This window comes from Mauremys reevesii, linkage group 3 (genome assembly GCF_016161935.1).
Source record: "Mauremys reevesii isolate NIE-2019 linkage group 3, ASM1616193v1, whole genome shotgun sequence".
NCBI classification, from domain to species: Eukaryota; Metazoa; Chordata; order Testudines; family Geoemydidae; genus Mauremys; species Mauremys reevesii.
Window position 1 is genome coordinate 129,322,676 of NC_052625.1, and position 18,562 is coordinate 129,341,237.

The 18,562-nt window shown below is 40.1% G+C and overlaps 1 protein-coding gene across 7 annotated transcripts in view; it reads left to right on the forward strand.

Moving 5' to 3' along the window:
• Positions 1-18,562, forward strand: part of PDSS2 (decaprenyl diphosphate synthase subunit 2) — a 171,699-nt gene that overhangs the window by 134,990 nt on the left and 18,147 nt on the right. For all 7 annotated transcript variants that reach the window (XM_039528882.1, XM_039528878.1, XM_039528879.1 and 4 more), the window contains 4 exons: positions 773-847; positions 11,189-11,362; positions 12,822-12,953; positions 17,152-17,187. In XM_039528882.1, the coding sequence (XP_039384816.1) occupies positions 773-847; positions 11,189-11,362; positions 12,822-12,953; positions 17,152-17,187 (417 nt within the window). The remainder of the gene's footprint in view (positions 1-772; positions 848-11,188; positions 11,363-12,821; positions 12,954-17,151; positions 17,188-18,562) is intronic.

Below are 18,562 nucleotides of genomic sequence, written 5' to 3' on the forward strand. Positions count from 1 at the left end.
TAAGACAGTTCATGCACACAGTTCTAAATTGTACAGTAGTTCCAGTGAGACTATGGACTGCTTGTTTTACATTCTGGATCAAGTTCAGATTTTTAGGCTTCACTTGAATGAAATAAAAAGTCTGAAGCCTGAAGATAATACAGATTGATAAATCTGATTTAAACATTCCTGTGTTGCAGACTGTTTCACTCTGAATACAGCTGACCCTTAGGCCATGCACTAAATACATCCACAGAGCATTCCCAGTACACTCAAATACCAAATGATCACATTTGAAAGGTTAGCTTTCGATGGATTCTGACTTTTTCTGTATTATCAGTGAAGATTAGAATTTTAGCAGCTCCCAGTGAGATGTATATAGTGAAATATCTACTTGGCAGCAAAAAAACCCCAACAAACCCAGATGGGCTTATTGTCTCATATTCATGAACTGGGATTTAGGAGTACTGTGTATATCCTTGTGAGGATATACTCTATAGTTCACACTCTTAGGAAAATAAATATTACTTGGTTCTCATTTGTATTAACTTAAAGCTTTGATAGAAAGAGAAAGGACTTTGCTTGAGGTTCCAGTATGAAGATTTGGATCTGGTTTCTTTCTCATTAGGTGGCAAAAATAATCTTGCCAGAATCTCTTCTGGTAGCCCATGAAGTCTTTCGAAGCTATGATCCTGCAAGGAATGTTAGTAAGGCTTCTAGGCACTCTGTTGACAATCAGGTCATTGATCATATTTAAAAAATAATGTTGGGGTTTTTTTGTTTTGTTTTCCAGGTTGTGGAGCTCATATCAAGTGCAATTGGTGACTTAGTGCAAGGAATATACTATGACAATTCTAACTTATCAGAGGTAAGACTTTTGAATCCTTGCACTTTACTCAAATGATTTGTTTTAAATACATGTGTGTCAACATTAAATAGCATGATGACTTTTTTGTTTGTTTAAAGGGAAGGGGGAAAAGGACTAATTACAGTCCCAGCAAGCTTCAGAAATACTTCTAGTATAGCACCTCAATTCTGCCATAATGGGTGATGGACACCACTAGAAATGCTTAGAGAGAGATATTCTGTAATTTTTAATTAGTAAACAAAATTGCAGTTACCATGGACACTACACATACCTCAGTTAGTAATGCCTCTAGTAAGGGTTCTGTTAAAACAGTCACATAGTAATACCTGAAAATAGTGGGCTGGAAACATATTCATTAGTATTAAAAGGTTTAAAAAATGGGGACCAACATGTCTGTGAACTGGTGGACAAATACATTGTATATGTACATTTTGCTAGTTCACGTAATTTTTCATATCCTGGCTGCTTAAGTGTATGCAATTTGCAGCCACTGAAGCCAAAATTTAAACCAGGACCTTTCTGCTCCTAAATGTAGCAGCTTTATTAGGTGAGCTAAATGGAAGTCTCATGCTGAGGCACAAGGAGCTGTGCTATGCTCCTCTTTAAAAAAGTCATTCTTGCATGTATCACATACAGTAGTTGACCTGGTAAAAGAAAATGGTTCAATCATTTACATGACTCTGAGGTGCAAAGTTTATTTCAAAGACAAATACAAATATGCCACACTAGTGTTGTTACTTTGCTGCATGGCAGGAACTCTGATGAAGTGCTTTGATTCTTTTGATGAAACTGGAATTAAGATTTTTGATTCATTTAACAGAACTTTCAAAGAAGTGTTTGGCTACACTTATTAAAGCGATTTCATTTTGGCAGAATAGTAAATTAAGAAATCTTGTTTCTTTTACCATGATTATCTCTTAACACTGTGTGTATTAGGAAGTTCATATTTTAGATTCCTCATTATTATTACCTCTTCATTTCACCTAATAGCATGTTTTTACTCTATCAAAAAGCATGGATTTACACTATTGAGATAAGTGTGTACATATGCACATTATAAGCTATGATATTTTTTAAGTGGAGCATATTAATAGAAACAATCTCAGCTGGGCAAGCCATTTCAGAAATATTAATCTTAAAGGAATAACATTGGGAGGCAAGATGGCTTGGGGGATAAGTGATGGCATATGGAGCCTCTCACTTGTAAGTCTTCAGTTTAAAATAGAGCTCAGGTTAATCACTGCTATTTTGTTGTTCAGAGCAAGTGAAATGAGTTATCTCAGTTTAGTTCCAAGTGGATATAAGTCTAGATCATATAAATTACCATCACACTTGGCATCCCTGTTAATGGTAGTCCTACATCAGCCAAAGGTTGAAAGGGCATGGAGAATGTCTTATTCTCTCACTCCTAGAAGTTATCCCTCTAGGTTAGGGTTGAGGCACATGAGCAAAACTATGTGGGAAGTTTGAACTACTTCTGCACCTGCTATACCTAATCCAGGGGTAGCCAACCTGTGGCTCCAAACCCACATGCAGCTCTTCAGAAGTTAATATGCGGCTCTTTTTTTTATAGGCACCGACAGCGGGACTGGAGCTCTCCAATATCCCGGGGGATGCTCACTGCTCAATCCCTGGCTCTGCCACAAGCCCTATCCCCACTCCACCCCTTCCTGCCCCTCCCCCTCCCTTACTGTGCCCTCAGTCATCCCCCTTTCCCCCCCACCCCCCGAGCCTCCTGCATGCCACGAAACAGCTAACCGGGAGGTGTGGGGAGGGAGATGGAGGCGCTGATCAGCGGGGCTGCTGGTGGGCAGGAGGCACTGGAAGCGGGGTGAGGGAGCTGATGGGGGGGGGGGCTGCTGATGTATTACTGTGGCTCTTTGGCAATATACATTGATAAATTCTGGCTCCTTCTCAGGCTCAGGTTTGCCACCCCTGACCTAATCTGTAGACAAACAGATGACTTCAGTCTTCCAGTCTGCCAATTAAGCTACCTCTCTCAAGCTCTATATGCAAGGGTATATTTTAAAAGGAAAAGCATATTTTTATTAATACAAATATATTAAAATAACTTTTAAAATTGTATTTTATATAAGCCAGTCAGGTTTTTCTAAATACAACCAAACCTCATCTATGTTTTACTTAAAATAGCTTTTCTTAAAGGGTAAAGTTCCATAGTTGACTTTAGCAATGGGGCTGCTTCACTGTGATTTCATTTGCACATTTTAGATTAACCACATCCTCTGTATTACTAGAAATGTTCTCAACTTTTTTGGGTGTCTGCCATTGCAGCAGGTCTTAGTCCTATTTCTCTTTACTTGGCAGCATGTTGGTCTGAGGGGTGTGTCAGGAGACAATCATACTACCTCAGAAGAGCTTGAAAAATGGAATGTTCTACAACACTTATAAAGCACTCAACAAGCATAGGTTATGGGGAAAGTGTAAGATGCACTGAGCCCAGCTGCACAATGTCAAGTTAAACATACCAAAAGAATGGTTTTGTTTTTATAGTAAGCAATGAGCTATTCTGTCTGGCAAGAGTTGGGAGTACTAAAAGAAACCAGATTAATTTAAACATAATTAGTACATTGTAATAATATAAATTAACACATAGTATAGTATCTAAAGATTAGACTTTTAGTTGGTCAGATATGGCCACCAGTCAAGCCCATATCAAACAAGTGTGTGATCTACCGGTACTTTACTTCCTTTATGGTCTATTCAACCAGTTGGAGAACACTGAGGCTTGTTTCATAATTACACATATTATCTTTGCTAGCTTCCCCACACTACTCTGCCAGTGCAAGCACCCCTTTCTGCCTGCATCCATGTCCTGGACATGTCTTGAGCAAACATTGCCACATGTGCTACGTTATTTGGTGGTCCCATCTTAGTTGCAACAAAAAGTCACAATATGTGACCAAATCTACAATCTGATCTGAAGTTACCAGATGTAAAACAGTAATGTAATAATTTACCATGTCACTGCAATCTCCAGTGTCAGATAACTTCTGTTTCTTATATAGAGATGTTAGTAGATAACATTCTTCATAACAGAGACTCTTCTGTTATGAATTTGGAAAAACGGAATATTTTTAAGGTCTGAGGCAGAAAAATTGGGCTTCAAGTGAGACGTATGACCATAAAATGGTGCTTACAATCATCATGTGCTATACAACATTTTGGTTCAACACCTTTTGTTCAACAGTCTGTGGTGAGCTGCGCTAGATGTCCACTTTGTTAGATTTAAGCTATCTTTTACAGTGAACTACATAATTTGCCATAATTCACTCTTCTCTGACACATTAGGCCTATGGTCCCTTGGAATGTTTTTGTTATACCATCATGGGATGACCCTTTATAAAGATTAAATGTATTTTTGCCCTGAGCAGATTGGCCTTTATAGACTCCTTGAAGACATTTATTGGATGCAATTATATAACAGCTCTGACTATCGTTTTTCCTTTGCAAAGCCACACATAATCCGTGACCAGCCCATTTTATCACTTTTTAGTTGACCATTCTTCATCATCATCTTATTTGTATAGTGAGTAAAACCATTATGTAACTGAAATGGGCAAATAAAAATAGATTCCTCCCTTTCTCTGTTATTCTGAATGATACTTTAAACCAAAAGCTATAGGCTTTAGTTGCAAAGGCAGCCTAAAGTTTAGTTTTATGAGTGTGAGTGGAAGAGATTCTCCCAATTGTCTTCCATTTTCTCAAACTTACATCTAGTTGAAATTAAAAGTTCGAACCAACCAAGGTGCCTCTTACACACTGTGGGCTGCAATGAATAGCAGTGTCAAAGTGGTCTTTTTCTTGACGGTTCAGTTGTGGGTGTGGTTGCCCTGTTTCAAAGAAAAATACCACTTATGGTGATCCCAGCCTCCATGCTCAGCTCTTTAGGAGTGAGTAGGCCTTCTAAAACTTACAAACCTCTTCTAAAATATTTACAATATACTTTTGCAGTTCTAGAGTGCCTCCATCAAAGCACTTTACACTTATTAACAAAGGAAGCCTCAAAACTCCTGTGAGTAGTAGAAGTATTGCTGCCCCCATTTTACAGATGAGAAAACTGAGATACAGCAAAGTATAGTGACTTTTTCAAAGTCATGCAGCAAGGCTGTAGTAGAGCCAAGAACTTAGATGCACTGGTTCTTAGTCTTGCACTTTACCTACCAGATCATTCTTATTCACTTAAATGAAAAATCAGGAGCTTTTTGAAAAGAAGACTGCACTACTTTTCCTTAGTTCCTGAATATGAATATTCACAAGGTCTCGTGCTAGAGACACCCAGCTTGATTATGCCATTTTTTTAACAGTGGAATGGGAATGCTGTGTAAGACTGCATAGCAATTTCTAATGTTAATAGTCAGTCAGAAGAAAAGCCATTTTAATATTTTAAAATTAAACATGATTTAAATATTAGCGCTACACAATTGTTAAGCCATCGTTTTAAAAATAGCCACAGTTTATTCATGGCAAGTGCTCCTTTCCCTAATCAACTTTTAGACTATTGTACTCATCAAAATGGATGCACTTTTCCTTTTAAATGCTCCCAATATAGCTTTTGAATTGAAAATAATTGCTCAGTGAGCCTCATCCACCTGCCAAGCACAGAGGGTTGGTGGAGCTGGGATGCCGCAGTTTTCTTCGATGCTTGGTCACCAGCCCTTCTCAGATGAGTAAATTTTAAAGGGGAAGTTGCATTTCTTTTCCCACTCAGCTGCCATGCTTTGTACACTGTAGGCAACTGGCTTGCTTTCAACCTTTACTTAAGGAGGTAAATCAAACAACTTCTCAGTACAAACTAAAAAGTAGCCTCCTTCTAACAGCATAGCAGTCAGGCTCATGCTCCAGCAAGAAATCTAGCTGTTTTTTTTTAAAGTGCCTCTGTTGTGGGGCCAAAACAGGCTGACAAGAAATTCGAATTAGAGAGTCGCTGCAAAATGAAAGTGAAAATTAAAGAGGAAAAAAACCCCACATAAATGAAAGGCTAGCACAGATCAATTTTTCCTTTCTCTGATTTTACTCTTTTCTAGGCAGTCTGAAGCAGTCCTCCATGATGAACTACTTTTTGTAGTAAAAGGATATGTTTAAAATTTAACTTTTCCCAACCATCTTTTAAAAAAAATTCTATTGTTTTAGAGTGTCATGATGAAAGTGTTGGAGCACTCTAGCATGTGTTTTATTGGCCCATTTGCGCTCACCCTTGTTCCTCACAAAGCGCTGAAGGCATGTATTAATAGACCAATAAAACATTCCCTGTCATGTCCAACAAGCAGGAAGACATCTGTTAAAGCTTCCATCGGTCAAATGAAAATGTATTGTCGGATAAATGTGTTGCTACCATTAGAGATCCATAATTTTATTGACTTATTTTTATCCTTCTGTGTAGAATAAAGTTGTTGAACCATCCAATTTAAAACTCAAATGCTGAGATTGAATCAAAATTAAAATATGCTTGATTTATCTATGCATTTTTATTCTAATGAAGATTAGACCAAAGTTTGAGTTGTAAATGGATTAGACGGTCTCACATTGTGCAAGATTAGGTGGCAAAGCAAGTACTGCTGTGTATCAAAATAAAAAAAACATTAGTTATAAAATGTATTCTGAATGTCTACATTTTTCATCCACAAGGTGTGACTTTGAGTCCTGCCAGTTCTTGATATGCATTTTGGAGCACTCCAATAAGGTGTGTGTTTTGTAACATTGGTATGCAGTGCTGAAAATGCTTACAAATGAATCATGACATGTATTTATATAAATACCATCTAGTTCTTCTCTGGGAGACACACAAACCAGTTTGAACTACGTTAAGGCAGTTTGGTGAGGGGGGGGAGGAATTTTAAGTGCCACTTTGTATTAAGTACATACAATTAATTTAATATTTGCTACCATAAATGTGATAGGTATAAATGGTAAAAATCTTGGTGTAAAACGTGACGATTCTCTAGAAGCTCTTTCTATTTTTCATTGCCTAGAAAGAGTATTTTTACAGTTTAAGCACTGCCTGAGAATGTAATGGTTTTACCTCCCAGCAAGCCAATTAATTTCTAAAATCAAAGCGATAAATATTTGTATAAAATGAAAATATCTTTACTGATCTTGAGGCTGGTGAAATGGGAGCATCAGTTTTACGTAGGGTTTGTCACTTGCAGTTACACTATTTCAAAATAAACTTTTAAAGCATCAGTTGTTAGGTTGCATAGTGTGAAAAGTGGCAATGTTGTTTCTTTGTACTTTAAACTGTCAAGTCATTAAGGAACAAAGAGAATATGAATATTGCACACAAGATAGATCTAATAATAAAAACAAACCAATTGCTAGACTTTCATGTGTATGGTTTCAATTGAATTTAATGCTTAGAAAAGTGCTGGATTGACAGGCCTGGAGACCAATGTCTTCCAGTACTGGCTTCCCCAGGGTGCCTTAACTATATCTTGGAGGGTCTGCCTCCATGGATGAGAGGTTAATTCAGTCACTGTTCATTCTGTTTTTGGCTCCTCAGACACAGCCAGCAGTGGTGCCAGTTGTGATGGTTTCTTTTGTGATTTAGACGCATCATGTCTCCTACGAATGAGTACAACTAAAACCACCGCCTTATTTCATATATGCCACTAACCAGTCATCAGATGCTAAATGTCTGATCATGAACTAAAGCGATGTAAAGGTGGAAGTTTCCAAATTCTGTTATCAATCCTTTGAGCCATCCAGTGACCCCTTCATCTTACTGATATGGAAGCTTCAAAAAATAAAGGGAGAAAGTCCACCCATTTCACCTGCACAGATGTAACTTCAGTTTTCATGTAGTTTGCAGTCTGTAGATAATTAAAGTTTTTCTCCTTGATGTGTTCACATGATTTAGAGATGCTCTCCCACCAGCACAGCTACTGCTGCTCATTTAGGTGGTTTTTTTATGTTGACAGGAGAACGCTCTCCCGTCTGCATAGCGTAGCTACGTGAGCTATCTTACAGCAGCACAGCTGTATTGGTACAGCTGCGCCGCTGTAAGCTTGCTAGTGTAAACATGGCCAAACTAACACATGACAAGCTTTCTCTGGAGATAATGTTGTTGAGCTGAACCACAGCTGTAGGTGTTTTGTTTGCGAAACAATGTTTTTTTCCTAATCCAGTTGTTGCAATGCAATTTACAAAAATTTCACTGAGAGGAGATGACTGCCTTCATGGTATTTGGTTTAAGTATTTTTACCATAGAGCGCTACTGGGAGAAGGTTGCCAAGACTTTCTCTGACTGGATTGTATTATAGATTAGCTCTGAAATTTTTATATTGATATATTTTCAGACAACTCCTATTAGACTGAACATGCTTTTTTATGTACACAGGGGATTCTCAATATCCATGTTAAGAGAGTGCAATATGTTACCTTTTAGCATATTTTTTCAGTATAGAAAATTCAAATATGTATTTTTGATGTTTGAAGATTTTGAATACATACAAAAGCTGTATAGTATTTTGTTGTTTTTTAAAAATATTAAGTAAACAGCAAAGTAGTGAACATTTTTTCAAAGTGCCTGTAGTAGAAGCAATGTAATACTGGTAAACTTTTAAATGTTAAGATTTTGCCCAGATCTTTCTAACAACTTTTTCACAATTCCACATTTAAGGACAAAAAGTGAAAATTTGTATATTTTAAAAAAAATCAGCATCTTTAAAATATCAGTATCCAAAATCACTTTTTATTAGGGACAAATTTAGTGTTGTCATTGTAAATGTATAAATAAATCCATTGGTTTCATTGGAGTTGCACTGGATTTACAGAAAGAGCAGAAATTAGGTCATCTGGTGAAGTCTTGCCACATTAATAGCCCAAATAAAGTATTTCTTTTAGATAAAATTGTAGAAATTCAGAATAAGTTTCCGCTTTTCTCAAATATTTTCAAGACTTTAAATGAAGGTCACAAAAATACTTAGTATTTCTATATTTTTGTCTTAAAGATGGCACTTTTGCAAAATTATGTAGAATTACTTGCAATGAGTAAGGTTAGCAGGGTCTCTTCAGTAGCTTCAGTTCATAGTGATGTCACAATCTGTATTTGGGATGTGAATGTTTCAGAGGCTTGGTACAGCTAGCATTTTAAGGACTTTGTAACTTCATAAATGATTGTTTTTGTTAAATTTCCTAGCTTACTTCTCTTTTCATGCTGGTTAAAATAAAAAAAATCACTGCTAGTTGGTTGTCCTAATCTTCATCCAATAAGCTTTAATAGGCTCACATTTTTATTTTAGCTGATTGGTCCTGAGTAAAAAAAAAATTGAATCATAGCTTCCCAGAATATTAGGGTTGGAAGGGACTTCAGGAGGTCATCTAGTCTAAACCCCTGCTCAAAGCAGGACCAATCCCCAGACAGACTTTTATCCCAGTTCCCTAAATGGCCCCCTCAAGGATTGAACTCATAACCCTGGGTTTAGCAGGCCAGTGCTCAAACCACTGAGCTATTGCTACCTCCTTGCTAGATTATTTTAAATTAACCTATGCCTGAGTGAGAAAATGATCAAACATTTATTTCTGGTACCAGTTCTTATTTATCATTTTTGTCATTCTACCAATCATGGAAACTTGCATATGTTGTGGGCTGAACTATGGCATTACAAAGCAAATATGGTAGTAAAATGGGACCTACCTAAAGTTTAATCTTGACTTTGTAAATTGTTATCACATACATAGTAGCAAACATGTCATTTTCTGTTCTTTCCCCCTCCCTATAAGAGGGCAAGGGTATGTCTGAAGGCAATGGAATTTTGATACAATGTTTGGTTATTTGGCATTACAGAATTCTGCTAATTTTCCCATCAGTCTCGTATTATTTTCTATCCAGTAATGCAGTACTACTTGGCAGTATTCATAAGGGAGGAAGATTGGAGCTGAATAGAGGGATTTTATTTCATTTGTTACAAAATTCATGACAGATAATACCCAGTAGAAAATTGAGGTCACACAGATTTAGTTCTTATTCATTTCTAAGCAATTTAATTGAAGTAACTGTAGGGTGACCAGACAGCAAATGTGAAAAATCGGGACAGGGGGTGGGGGGTAATAGGAGCCTATATAAGAGAAAGACCCCAAAATCGGGACTGTCCCTATAAAATCGGGACATCTGGTCACCCTAAGTAACTGTAGGGGAGGGGGTCTTGTTAGATGTTTGTTTTCTCACTTTTTAAAATTTTACCTTTTGGCTCAGTCAGTGCTGTAAATTTCAGTGTATTGAGAAATTAAATATGATGCTTAATATTTAAATTTTGAAACCATTTTTCTACATATGTACATTTATAACCTATGTTTCCTTTACTTTTTTAAAGGGGACCTGCAAAAGGGTCACAAAAACTGGACTTTGAGATCTTTTTTACTTCTTTACAATTAATAAAGAAGGCTTGACATTTATATATGTATATATAAAAATTAGAATGATGTCACAAGAGCCAAGAGAGTTAAGTTGAACAATTGACTGGGGAAAAGTGTTTTAATCAAATTGTTAAAACTGATTATATTTTCTTTTGTTTTTGTTAAAATATAAATTCAATTAAGATTTTGGATAAAAAGAGACTGTTAAAGGTTTAGCATCCTTGATCCTACAGTTTAGGGATTGTAGCTCACAATGAACATCTATGAGATCTACCAGAGTCCTCCAGAGAAACTGAAACTTGACGTTCCTGATATTTCTAATGTAAAAAAAATCAAGACTTGCTTATTTTAGAATAGAGAAGCAAAAAAGACACATCCCCAAAACATTCTTTACAGGCCTTTGGTCTTTTTTTTTCTTCTTCATTAAAATCCCATATATATTAGAATTTATAGGAAGAAGCTGTAGTGTAGCATTTAATGTAATCAGATAATGTCTTGACATGTTGTTGGTTAGAAATGCCACTCAATATTTAAATGGTCAGTTCTTTTCTTTCTTGTTTGCTGGTGAGAGGTACCAGTGAGTGGTTTGTTGCAAAGGACACTTTTTAACCAGCAAGTCAGTAAGAATGTAATTGTAGTGCCAATGTTCATATTGTAGTGACATGAAAATTCAGAGGCAAACTGATTATAAAGATCATTGAACGCGCTACACGCTTTAGTTTTTTGGGGGGAGCAGCAGCTCTACAATTCAGCAATTAAAACGCGCTGTAATGTTTTCACATTTCCCATCACCTCATGCAGGAATATTCTTTGGGTGAGTGGCTGTATTGCATGACACATTAAAGTCCACAGCCTTGGAATTTACAGTAGGTGGTAGTTTCCTAGGTGGCATAGCTGTGTTTTTAATTTCCTATGTCTGATATTGTCATAGTTTCAGCTTTTTCATTTTACCCTGCATTTCATTTTCAGGAAAACTGTCTTACACATGATATTGGAATATCAACTTGGAAAGAACAGATTTTCCTATCCCATAGTGCCTTGTTGGCAAAAAGCTGCCAGGCTGCAATGGAATTAGCAAAGCATGATGCTGAGATCCAGGATATGGCATTTCAGTATGGAAAGAACATGTCTATGAGTCATAAGGTATGCCTTTTCTCTCTGTTCAGTCTTCCACTGAAAGGGTAGATGAGAACCTCTCTAATATTCTTCTTTTGAGCCTCTTTTGGGTCTGAGTTAGTGGATACTTTGAATGAATTCACTTGTAATTATCCTGTTTGGCAATATGTATAAAGAGCCATATGCTTGTCACAGAAAACTACTATTTATAAAATATTCAGTGTATCAGAAATGTATTCATATTGCATTAAGTAACTTCCACACAGGGCCGGCTCCAGACCCCAGCGTGCCAAGCACGCGCTTGGGGCAGCGTCCCACAGGAGGGCGGCAGGCGGCTCCGGTGGACCTCCCGCAGGCGTGCCTGTGGAGGGTCCGCTGGTCCCACGGCTTCGGTGGAGCTTCCGCAGGCGTGCCTGCGGGAGGTCCACCGGAGCCGCGGGACCAGCGGACCCTCCGCAGGCACGTCTGCAGGAGGTCCACGGGAGCCGCAGGACCGGCGACCGCCAGAGCGCCCCCCGCGGCGTGCCACCGTGCTTGGGGCAGTGCAAATCCTAGAGCCGCCCCTGCTTCCACACATCCTGGTAAATGGAAAATATTCTTATACCACTCACAATTGTAAAGAACAGAGTCCTTCCCATGAATGACTGGGTCACTCTCACCACCACATACTAACAACTCTCTTTCTCCCACTCCCTTACCTTACTACCCACCTGTCGATTTCATACCCCTTCCCAGCTGTGGCAAACTGTTCTCACTTTTTTGAAGCCTCTGATAAACAACCCCCATCACTCCCCCAATATGGAGCTAGGAGGGTGGAGCCAAAGTACAGCTATCAAAGCGGAGGACAGTTTAGGAATAGAGCGAGGGACATGGAATTGGAGATAGGTCTCTGGCTGATGGTTGAATGTGTATATGTACAGGGCCGGCTCCAGGGGTTTTGCCACCCCAAGCAGCAAAAAAAAAAAAAAAAAAAAAAAAAAAAAACCCGTGATTGCGATCTGCGGCAATTCAGCAGGAGGTCCTTCGCTCCGAGCGGGAGGGAGGGACCCTCTGCCGAATTGCCGCCCAATACCTGGACGTGTCACCCCTCTCTGGAGTGGTTGCCCCAAGCACCTGCTTGCTAAGCTGGTGCCTGGAGCCGGCCCTGTATATGTAGGGCTGGGCTCCTCCTGGAGGAGCAGGATCACAAGTGGCTGCAGAGATATCAGAAGTCTAAAGCCACCATTGTCTAACATATGGTAAAAGTATAGCAATTTTAATGTTAAGAGTTTTTTGATATATGAAGTTTCTGGTTTGTTAATCTGGAAGTACTACTTTCCTGAAGTCATGTGAATTTAGTCTGCACTGGAGTTATTCACACCATTCTGGGTTTTCTACTCTTTAAATTAGTTTTTATTTACCTAGAGATAATCATTTCAGTCCCTATAAACTAAATTGTACCAATCTTTTTTTTATTTAACAAAAATGTTTTCATCCTCTCTTGCAGCTACACTCGGACCTCCAGCCATTCATTAAAGGAAAATCTAGTGACTCTGTGGCTTTTAGTTTAAATTCTGCTCCTGTAGTCCTGCATCAGGAGTTCCTTGGAAGGGAGGCCTGGATTAAGCAGATTAGAGAGGTAAATTATAAATTCAGTTTAAAATGAATTTGTAGTGTTACAATAATTTTTAGATTGGTCATTCACCTCCCTCTTCTCCCAGTTTCTGGAAAACTCTAGGCTCAGTGTTATGGAGCCATCTATGAAGAAACACAGAAGCAGAGTACTCAAAGAGGTTAACCCCATTCCCCAGCTATTCAGTGTTTCTTTCACTGCTGTCCTGGAAACATGGCGATTAGCTTTCAGCTACAAATTCCTCTTTCTCTCTAGTAATTCCCTAATAAGATTAATAGATAAGAACAGGATGATTGTGTAATGCAAACTTGTGTGTTTGTCCAGTGTCTAGCACTGTAAGGTTCTGGTCCATAACTGCGGCTCCTAGGCTAAATAAATAATAATGACACAAGAAGGAGGACAAGAACAGGTAGGACCCACCCAAAAAAAGGCAAGACTTAGCACCATTTCATCCTTTGCCCCAGCTGCACAAGCACAATCTGACACTCATCATGACACTGATACTTCCCGCTCACTCTCATGGACTTGCTTGCTTGTGCGCTCCTTGATCTCCACATGTGCCCACTTCACCCCAACCTCTCTCACACATACTTCATTTTTTTCCCCTCACAAACACCAGGCAGTTTCACCTTAGTTACTCCTCACTTTCATAGAATCATAGAATATCAGGGTTGGAAGGGACCTCAGGAGGTCATCTAGTCCAACCCCCTGCTCAAAGCAGGACCAATTCCCAACTAAATCATCCCAGCCAGGGCTTTGTCAAGCCTGATCTTAAAAACCTCTAAGGAAGGAGATTCCACAACCTCCCTAGGTAACCCATTCCAGTGCTTCACCACTCTCTGAGTGAAAAAGTTTTTCCTAATATCCAACTTAAACCTCCCCCACTGCAACTTGAGACCATTACTCCTTGTTCTGTCATCTTCTACCACTGAGAACAGTCTAGATCGATCCTCTTTGGAACCCCCTTTCAGGTAGTTGAAAGCAGCTATCAAATCCCCCCTCATTCTTCTCTTCCTCAGACTAAACAATCCCAGTTCCCTCAGCCTCTCCTCATAAGTCATGTGCTGCAGCCCCCTAATCATTTTTGTTGCCCTCCGCTGGACTCTTTCCAATTTTTCCACATCCTTCTTGTAGTATGGGGCCCAAAACTGGACACAGTACTCCAGATGAGGCCTTACCAATGTCGAATAGAGGGGAAAGATCACATCCCTCGATCTGCTTGCAATGCCCCTACTTATACAGCCCAAAATGCTGTTAGCCTTCTTGGCAACAAGGGCACACTGTTGACTCATATCCAGCTTCTCGTCCTCTGTAACCCCTAGGTCCTTTTCTGCAGAACTGCTGCCTAGCCACTCGGTCCCTAGTCTGTAACACTGAATGGGATTCTTCCGTCCTAAGTGCAGGACTCTGCACTTGTCCTTGTTGAACCTCATCAGGTTTCTTTTGGCCCAGTCCTCTAATTTGTCTAGGTCTCTCAGTATCCTATCCCTACCCTCCAGCGTATCTACCACTCCTCCCAGTTTAGTGTCATCTGCAAACTTGCTGAGAGTGCAGTTCACGCCATCCTCCAGATCATTAATGAAGATATTGAACAAAACCGGCCCCAGGACCGACCCTTGGGGCACTCCACTTGAAACCGGCTGTCAACTAGACATGGAGCCATTGATCACTACCCGCTGAGCCCGACAATCTAGCCAGCTTTCTCTCCATCTTATAGTCCAATCATCCAGCCCATACTTCTTTAACTTGCTGGCAAGAATACTGTGGGAGACCGTATCAAAAGCTTTGCTAAAGTCAAGGAATAACACATCCACTGCTTTCCCCTCATCCACAGACCCTGTTATCTCCTCATAGAAGGCAATTAGGTTAGTCAGGCATGACTTGCCCTTGGTGAATCCATGCTGACTGTTCCTGATCACTTTCCTCTCCTCTAAGTGCTTCAGAATTGATTCCTTGAGGACCTGCTCCATGATTTTTCCAGGGACTAAGGTGAGGCCGACTGAGGTAGTTCCCCAGATCCTCCTCCTTCCCTTTTTTAAAGATGGGCACTACGGTAGCCTTTTTCCAGTCATCCGGGACCTCCCCCTTTTGCCATGAGTTTTCAAAGATAATGGCCAACGGCTCTGCAATCACATCCGCCAACTCCTTTAGCACCCTCGGATGCAGCACATCCAGCCCCATGGACTTGTGCTCATCCAGTTTTTCTAAATAGTCCTGAACCACTTCTTTCTCCACAGAGGGCTGGTCACCTTCTCCCCCATACTGTGCTGCCCAATGCAGCAGTCTGGGAGCTGACCTTGTTTGTGAAGACAGAGGCAAAAAAATCATTGAGTACATTAGCTTTTTCTACATCCTCTGTCACTAGGTTGCCTCCCTCATTCAGTAAGGGGCCCACACTTTCCTTGACTTTCTTCTTGTTCCTAACGTACCTGAAGAAACCCTTCTTGTTACTCTTAACATCTCTTGCTAGCTGCAACTCCAAGTGTGATTTGGCCTTTCTGATTTCACTCCTGCATGCCTGAGCAATATTTTTATACTCCTCCCTGGTCATTTGTCCAATCTTCCACTTCTTGTAAGCTTCTTTTTTGTGTTTAAGATCAGCAAGGATTTCACTGTTCACTTTCCAACTGAGTTATCTTGCATTTAATCAACATTCACCTATTCACTGATCAATTCTCTCTCCCTGCCAAATTCCTCAATTATTTTCTCTTCCCCTATAATCAGATTAATCAATTATCTTCTCTTCCCTTTCCATTTCCGATTCATCAGTCATTTCAATCTCCCCTCAATTCATCGGTTGGTTGTTTTTTCCAACTTCTTCCCCCCCCCCCCCCACTCCAAAATTCATCCCTTCACTTTTCTTTCTCCTCCCTTCTCTCCTGTCCGTACAAAATTAATCAATTATCTTACAAATCTGTTATCGGTACCTTTTTCAAAGCTGCAGTCCCCACCTAAATGCTCCTCTCCCAGTCCAGTCCCTGAGTCTTCTCCTTACAGCAGTTGCCTGACCTCTCCTTTTTGGTTATCTGTTTGTGTCTGCGTTTCTCAAATAGATTTCCAGAAGATTGTGAGGGAGTGGTTCCATTCTGCATCCTCCCTTGTTTGGGAAGAGGCCTTCCCTAATAACTGGAGTTTGCATCCTTTTTGTTGGGGGGTGGGGCACAGGGAGTGGTAAGGGGCCGGGAATCTTCTGTTTCCTCCACAGACTTTGGGAGGGGGACTACTGTAGTTGGGCAGGACAACGATGACAAAACTGGGTTTGACCGCAGGAAAAGGCTTTGGGGTGGCTGACCAGGAATGCTCTGGGTCTAGCATTAGTAGCCATTGAGTGAGAAACGAATAGGTGTGTCCCAGATAAGAAGGATTTTTGTATATAGAAAATGTGTATGTTATGCAAAATATGGGTCTCCGCATCACCCAGTGACAAAAAACACTGGAGCCCAGCACCTTGAATTTTGCATCTGCTTTGGTTTTTATGAATTGGAACAATTTAAAAATATACAAGAGTGACCCTCTCTGGAACATATTAGAGAATATTCTTGTATATTTTGATACCTGATTACTTATCAGTACAGCACAGAAAAGGAGCAAAGGGATGACACTGTGTTTATATTCATGATTCCAAACCAAAACACAGCTGTGAGCTCTAATTTTAGGTCTACCGCTTTGACATTGTCTTTGAAATTATCTCTTTAAAATGATCGAGTCTAGACTTCCCCCCCCTGTGTACATGCAAGCTGTTCCTGGATGGGGTTAGTTCTTGTTTTTTTTTTTTTTAAACTATTATTGATTTTGTTTATTTATTGTTGGGCAGAAGTACACTATATTCAGGATCTCAGGTTTTCTCAATGCATATGAGGAGCAAGCTTTTGAAGGAAGTTGTTACTTGTGTCTAAAATGTTTTTAATTGAAGAATCAGCTGTATTCTAATCTAGATAGAACTTTTGAACATTGTAGGTATCCAAAGATGTGCCTGTGTCCATTGAAATCTCTTTCCATGTTGTAATGAGGCATTCAGCTAGTAAATATTCATTTATTTTTTTAAAATTCAGAATCTTAAGGAAGTTAGTTAATTTTAAAATATTAATTATAATGTATAGATCGCTACATATTTCATTCTTCTTACAGAGAAGCAGAAGGTCTAGAAAAATAACAGTTGGTAACAGATCACATTTTATGTTTAATCTTTCTTTTTATGTTTAAGGCACAAAGTAAAGAGAATTTAATGGACTTTACTAAGGTGAGTAAATTACATTAAGGCGATATCTTATTTTAAATGTAATGCTTTAATTTTTAGGTTTCAGATTCCAGAGAAGCTTTTTTCATTATAGTCAAAGATTTATCTGAGACATTTTAACTTTCTATAACAAAGAGTAGGCAATTAGGATGATCCAATCACATAGGAACTGTCATACCAGGTTAGATCATTGATCAGTCTGGTCCTGTGTCCTGACAATGATAGTGTCAGATGGTTATGCCTAAGGTGTTCCAGACGGGCTACTTGATATAGGGAACCAATTGTATTAAACTAAACACTAAGTATCAAAATTAGCCATTTTACTACTATTGTTACTTTTATTATCCCTCTTGCCTCCTCAGACTTTAAACATTTTAAATATTTTCTCTTCTAAGGAGTTTGTTGCTTTTGTGTTCTCTGTATTTCATTAAGCTAATCATTCTCAGGCTGCCTCCTAATCATCAGGCCCAGATTAACCAATGTGCACTAAGTGCACCTGCACAGGGTCCCATCCTCAGGGGTGGACCCAACCACTGGATTTGGATGGGTCATCCTGAGACCCAATATGCCAGATTTTCATGCTGGAGAGGTGGAGTGGCCAGATTTGAGTAAGTGGCATTCAGGGTTGAAAGTAACTTACAGGACTTACTGGTACTGCTGGAGTCCTGAGGGGACGTGGCCTCATCCGGAAGAGGCGGGGCCTCTCAAGATTTAAAGGCCCTGGGGCACCCACCGGCTGTGGCTGGGAGCCCCAAGGCCTTTAAATCAACCCAGGGCTCCCAGCTGCAGAGGTGGCTGGGAGCCCCCAGGACTCAGGGGCAAATTAAAGGGTTTCAAATGGAGTGCCCCAAGCGTCGGTCCTGGGGCCAGTTTTGTTCAATATCTTCATTAATGATCTGGAGGATGGCGTGAACTGCACTCTCAAATTAAAGGGCCCGGGGCTCAATGGCGGGGAGCTCTGAGCCCTTTAAATCCCAGCCCCAGCCTGGGCGCCAAACTGCGGGCAGGATTTAAAGGGCTCTGGTGTTGTGACCTGGCAACGCCACTCACTCAGATTTGACCCACCCATGAGAGTACAGGGCAGGCTATGGGAGCGAGTGGAGCTAGAAATGGGAGGAGCCACCTGGAATGGGAGCAGAGTACTAAGAGGTGGGGGGGTGAGGTGTCAATGAGTTGTCAGGCTGGTCCTGGGGGTGGTGGGTGAGGGGCTGGTGGCAAGTTGGTGGGCTACAGAGTCGGCTACAGGGTTTTTGCTGCCTTAAGCGGTGGGGGAAAAAAAAAAAAGCTGCCATCGCAATCGGCGGCAGTTCCACCACACCGCTTTATTCTTCGGCAGCAATTCGGTGGCAGGTCCTTCCCTCTCAGAGGGATCCAGGGA